Here is a 6,060-nt window from a genome sequence, read left to right as displayed (position 1 = left end):
CAGTTGGCACCTCCTTTGATTGGCCGCTGGGTGCAGATGTCAGTTGGCACCTCCTTTGATTGGCCGCTGGGTGCAGATGTCAGTTGGCACCTCCCCTTTGATTGGCCGCTGGGTGCAGATGTCAGTTGGCACCTCCCCTTTGATTGGTTGCTGTGGGCAGATGTCAGTTGGCGCCTCCGTCGAGCGGCCGTTGGGCACAGGAGTCAGCAACTGCATACCTGAGCTGGACATTTGTGCTCTAGTTTCAGTAAATTCAAGTATAAATTAATCTGTTGAAAGGACAACCATAAATGGAGGCAGACATGGGAGGGGCAGTACACTGGCTCTTGACCAACCAGCAAAAAAGCACATGCACTATATCAACAATACACAGACTCACTGACCCTTGACCTGCCAACAGGCTTCATCTCCCATTCAGACTGATGTAAACTAGATGTGTGACAACCATGACAGTCAGTCTAACCAAAGATCATTTGAATTGGTTACAGATGTGACCACAAGAGGGCACACTAACAGACTTATAATAGCCCTGAGCGTGCCATCAGGACATATATTCATAAGTAACCCTAATAGATAGAGGATTAATGCGTATAAATTGTCAAGTACAAATATTAGAAATTTGACTCTCCTCCCACGACTGGAACTATTGTCAGACGTGAATCGGCCTGAAGTCACGACTAATATAACAAATTCCCTCATTCTTTTTAGTGTAGGTGTGCATCTGAAACTGTTACTATGGCTTAACTACTAACCAAAAAATGACAAGTGAATCATTTTGTATTTCTCAGTTAGCACAAACAAATGTTTATAAACGGAAATCGCATTTTAAAAAATCATGATTAGACCTGCGATGGGTAAAAATCAAGAAATTTTAAATGGTAAAAAAATACATGAGTCTTCCCTCAAGTGTTTAGACAATCAGCTTTATAAGTAAAATATCTGGACAGTTAAGAAGCTACAAGTTCCAAAATCTTCCGGCGGAAGACCTTGCTCAGTAATAAACACAGACTGCATCGACAAATGACAGTTTACAAATATGGAACAAGAGGTGCCACTAAAAGGCCTTGATTCTGTGGTGATAAAGTCCTCTTACTGGAAAATAAAAAAATAAAAAATTCTAAACCAAAAAAAGGGTTCCATGATCCACCATCAGCCCAATTATCATGGAGCACATCAACATGGTTAAGTATTGAAAAAATTAATACTTTAAATCACGTTAGTCAGTATAAAACGACTGTTCATCGGTCAAGAAATGATCTCCGTGGTTTCTCATCGGCTTCTGCGAACAAGTTACCGGAAAAAAAGGATCGAACCTGCGCGGATTTATAAAGGCGCGTGTTTACGCCACGAGATGCCGCGTCGAGTGCCTCACACAGGCACGCGGAGAACGGGGAACAGTTTTGGTTGCCGTAGAAACGCAACACAGGCTTGCGAGGTTTCCGAACAAGCCTGGAATCGTCGTGGTTCAGAGTGGGCTGTGGGAGAGGTGCATCATGGGTACCAGTCATGGGTTTGTCCTTCCAATTGGACAGCCCTGCTGTCAATCATTTTGTTCCCTGAGACTTGATACAGTGGTTCAGAACATCTTGGAGCCATTGGCAAAACACAAAAAAAGGAAATTTGTGACTTCTTTATGAGCAATTTTTTTTTTTTTTTTTTTTGCCCACCCCAAACCCCACAATGCCAAAACTGGAAATACTCTGACTTAAAACACTGAGCCTTGTGTATACAACTCAAGATTAAAAGGGAGTACAGCGATTGAGTTTAATGACTTTATAAACAACTATATAAAACAATCTTTTAAAAAAATTATTCATGCATTTTCGGTGTAAATTTAATTTGAAATATAGCTGAGCTCTATATACAACAGTGTGCACTGTAACAGTATCACTTCCAGGACAGTTCAGCAGAAACACATTTTGGCTGCATAGAACATTTGATATTATTGCCTATATTTAAAAAGAATGGGAGGGAAAAAAAAGAGAAAAAATAAAGGACATTCCTTAAAAAAAAAAAGTTCTAGTTTATTCGAGATCTAAGAGGAGCCTTTTTAATCAGTGAGAAGAGGCCCTTGCCCTAATTTCACATGACGTGACGTAATTAAAAAGCAAAGGCTTCCACGGCCTTTTCAAAAACGTGTGTTGACAGTTGACCGTTGAGGTTAAACCGGAGAGTAAGGAAACACAAATTAAACACACAACAGCTGAGAGACGAAACGCGCGCGCTCCTAAGAGGCAAAACACAAATGGAATTATTATTTCCCCTCCCCAAGAGTTACATTCTGCACAGCGATTTCAAACGAGATTAGCGGTTATTAACTGACATATTTGTACAACTGAAAAAAAACAAAAAAAGCCTGAGTCGAGGGCAAGGTACGAGTCAAAACAAAAACAGAAGCCTGAGAAGAAAAAAGCCCATTCAATTTTACTATTTTACAATAATTTACAGTAGTACATTTCATGAAAAAAGGGACATTTTTTCCAAATTGATCACAAAAAAAAGAAAATCCAGGTTATTTTACAGCTGAAACAGAAATTAAATAATTCACAGACAAGACTGGCTGCTGGGGGGGGGGGGGGGGGGCGGCGGCGGGGAAGAGGGGGGAAGCTCAAATGAAAAAATGAAAAAAGAAAAATAATGGAAAAACAGCAGGGTGGTCACAATACACACTGTAAACGAGGTACTTTGGAGGGAGCGCCCCAAGTCTGTCCGGTTGCATTTGAAGAGAGAGAGAGAGAGAGAGAGAGAGAGCGAGAGAGAGAGAGAGAGAGAGCGAAGAGAAGAACACAAACAAACAGCCTGAGTCCACCCGAAAGCATGATTTACTGGCGACGGTGCGCGTTTTCGTTCTACATTATCGTAAAAAAAAAAAACTGAAACTGAAGAACTGAGACTCACGTAGGGAGTGGACCGAAAAAAAAAGAATCAAAGCCATGATCCAGTGTTGAGAGGAGCGAGACACAGGCAACGCCTGTTTCAGGTCATTTGTGTCCGAGTAAAAAAGTCGTCCGTTTATAAAAAATAAAAAATGAGGGGTGGGAAGGGTGGGAAGGGGGGGGGGTGGAAAAAAATCCCCCCAAAAAAACTCGCTGTGCCATTGGCGGCACTGCTGTTAAATATTGAAGAAAAAAAAATAGGCCACGCCCCTCCCCCCCCCCCCTTTTACAGGACAGCACAGCTTGCCGACTGGAGAGAGGACACCACACCGCCCCCTAGAGTTACACAGTGCGTAGTACTGCTTTTCTTTCACAAGTTCCCATAAGGCAATTTACTGGGTTGGGATGTGTCTATGGCTCGGGGGGGGGGAGACGGCCCCCCCGCCCCCCCCCCACGGCACGGTCCCGCCGTTATGTCTTGCGGCCGCACCACACCTGCTCGGGGGTGCTCTTGTGGTCGGACGAGTACTCGAACGGCGACCGCGCGCGGTGGCCCGGCGGCGAGCGGGACTCGTACGGCGAGCGCTGGTCCCGGGGCGAGCGCGGGCCGCTGCCCGACGCCCGGTGGTCCATCTGCCAGTCCGAGTGGTAGCGGTAGTCGCGCGAGGACTTGTGGTGCGCGTAGTCGGAGCCGGACCGGCGGTCGGAGGAGTGCGAGCGGCGGTCGCCGTGCGAGCGCTCCTTCGCGCCGCCCTCCAGCCGGTGGTCGCGGCTGGACCGGAGGTCGTCCATCTTCCTGTGCTTGTCGCTGTAATACCTGAGGGGCGGAGGAGGGGGAGGGGGGGTTACTAAACCGCCATCTCAAACCCGTCCCACAGGGCCACAGTGTCTGCTGGTTTTTGGCACAGATCATTGGCTACACATCAAAGGCCTAGACTGGCTGCTGATTGAAAGGAAACCATAAAAGCCCTGCAGATGCTGCAGCCCTCCAGGACTGAAGTTAAACCTGCAGACACAGCGCCCCCTCCAGGACTGGAGTTAAACCAGCAGACACTGTGGCCCTCCAGAACTGGAGTTAAACCTGCAGGAACTGCGGCCCTCCAGGACTGAAGTTAAATCTGCAGATACAGCCCACCCCCCAGGACTGAAGTTAAACCTGCAGACACAGTGCCCCCTCCAGGACTGGAGTTAAACCTGCAGACACAGCGCCCCCTACAGGACTGGAGTTTGCTAGCCCTGCTCTGAGGCGCAGTGAAAATCGTGGTCTTGCTCCCACTGAACTAAGCCCCTCCCTCTTGTACCCACCTGCTGTCGGGCCTCTCGGACCGGTAGTGATCCCGATCCCGGTCCCGGTCCCGGTCCCGATCCCGGTGGTCCTTGCCGTTGCTGAAGGAGGAGTACGGCCTCTTGCGGGAGTCTCGCGAGTCGCTGCCCTTCCGGTACGGGTCGGGGGCGTGCCGGTCCTTCCCGTGTTCCGCGTAGCGGGACGAGTGGTGTCTGTCGGAGCTGTAGCTGTCCCTGCTGCTGTCGTCGTGCTGCGAGTTGTCCTTTAACCGCTCTACGTCTGCGGGACGACGGCGGCGGCGGGGAAAAGGGGAATTAAATGGGGGTGAGGCAGGCGAACCCCAAAAGATAGAGCCCAAGGGTGCAGGGTGACTCATCCTGTTAAGGTACTGTTCTAGTGCATGGATGGGTTCTTTGACCTGGTATCAGTAAAATGACTGTTCTAGTGTATGGATGGGCTCTATAGTGTGGTATCTGTTAAGGAACTATTCTAGTGTATGGACGGGCTCTATGGTCTGGTGTCTGTTAAAGTAACTGTTCTAGTGTATGGATGGGCTCTATGGACTGGTCTCTGTTAAGGAACTATTCTAGTGCATGGATGGGCTCTATGGTCTGGTGTCTGTTAAAGTAACTGTTCTAGTGCATGGATGGGCTCTATGGTCTGGTGTCTGTTAAGGCACTGTTCTAGTACAAGGATGAGTTCTATGGTCTGGTGTCTGTTAAGGCTCTGTTCCAGTGGGTGGCTGGTAAAGTCTGGTACAGAATCAGGGCCAGGCCAGTTCTGACAGGTGTCAGGTGTATCGCTACACTGAACACCAGGGCAAACCTTAGACTTTAGACCTTAAAGGCCTGTGACTAAACCTCACCACCTCCTTAACTTCATTTTAACTCACGGCACAATACTTTTCTCCAGACATCCGTAAAATCTACTGCTCAGAGTGAAATACAGCGTTCACTTCTCTGCATTTTGTACACAAAAAAAAACTGAAAACACTTTCCAGGAAAGTGAAAGGACTCACCTGTGTGTTTAAAGCTGTGGGTTGTATTTACAGTACTAGTGTTATGGTCCGCTGCCTGCAAAGAAACAGGTTTTTAATACGAGATGCGGACGCATGAAACAAATATACACCCGTGAAAAAAGGACAGTGAACTTATCTCCACACAAATCATTCTTTCTCACCCCTTAGCAGCGACTGCAGAACATTACAGAGCAACTTACACAACTTTTGTTATTGTTTACATAGCATTTACATTGCATCCATTTATACAGCTGGATATATACTGAAACCTTCAGGTTACAAGACCAGCTCCTTACCCATAATACTACACTGCCACCCTGTGCAGAACACGCAGAATAAGAGGAACTACTGCTGCAGACTGTAAGAGGTGAAGGGCGAAAAAGACTTGCTGGAGTACAGTAAGAAAACGACAGAGTGAGAAAAGCAGAAAAGAGAAGACGGCCTTTCCCCATACCTGAGCGTTTTCCTGTCGTTTCTTAATCGCGTGCTTGTACAGCTTGTGCAACTTCCTGGCGTCAAATTCGGTAAACTTTGACACAAATATCCACAGATTCCTGGAAGGAAACAAAAACAATAAAAGAGGTTTGAAAAAAAAAGTGTCAGGAAACAAATGATGTTCTGGTGTTCAATAAGGCTGGGGGCGGGGGGGGGGAAGAAGAGCTTACTTCCTCCACTGCTTGATCAGGTCGGGGTTGGAGTACTCCTTCAGACACTCTGTGATGTGGTCTCCGATCTTGATGAGGCACTGGCGCGTGTGCTCCAGCTGCTCCCGCTCCGACAGGCCCTTCTCCGGCCGGTCCAGCTGCTTCAGGGCGGCCTTCACCGGACGCATGCGCTCCTTACACTGCGAGCACAGCACCAGAGTTAGCGTTAGCACAGCA

General features: G+C 47.6%; 1 protein-coding gene across 2 annotated transcripts in view; it reads right to left on the bottom strand.

The window, feature by feature from the left end:
* Window positions 1–902: 902 nt before the first annotated feature.
* chd1 (chromodomain helicase DNA binding protein 1) overlaps window positions 903–6,060 on the bottom strand; it is a 36,379-nt gene continuing 31,221 nt past the window's right edge. For both annotated transcript variants that reach the window (XM_064309498.1, XM_064309497.1), the window contains exons 33-37: window positions 5,845–6,023; window positions 5,634–5,733; window positions 5,180–5,234; window positions 4,182–4,440; window positions 903–3,693 (exon numbers count right to left, since the gene is read on the bottom strand). In XM_064309498.1, coding sequence (XP_064165568.1) covers window positions 3,348–3,693; window positions 4,182–4,440; window positions 5,180–5,234; window positions 5,634–5,733; window positions 5,845–6,023 — 939 coding nt within the window. In that variant the 3' untranslated portion in view covers window positions 903–3,347. The remainder of the gene's footprint in view (window positions 3,694–4,181; window positions 4,441–5,179; window positions 5,235–5,633; window positions 5,734–5,844; window positions 6,024–6,060) is intronic.

The sequence above is a fragment of the Anguilla rostrata genome, chromosome 14 (genome assembly GCF_018555375.3).
Source record: "Anguilla rostrata isolate EN2019 chromosome 14, ASM1855537v3, whole genome shotgun sequence".
Taxonomy (NCBI): Eukaryota; Metazoa; Chordata; class Actinopteri; order Anguilliformes; family Anguillidae; genus Anguilla; species Anguilla rostrata.
The sequence above is the reverse complement of the archived record's forward strand: the minus strand, read 5'-3'. Positions and strand labels throughout refer to the sequence as shown.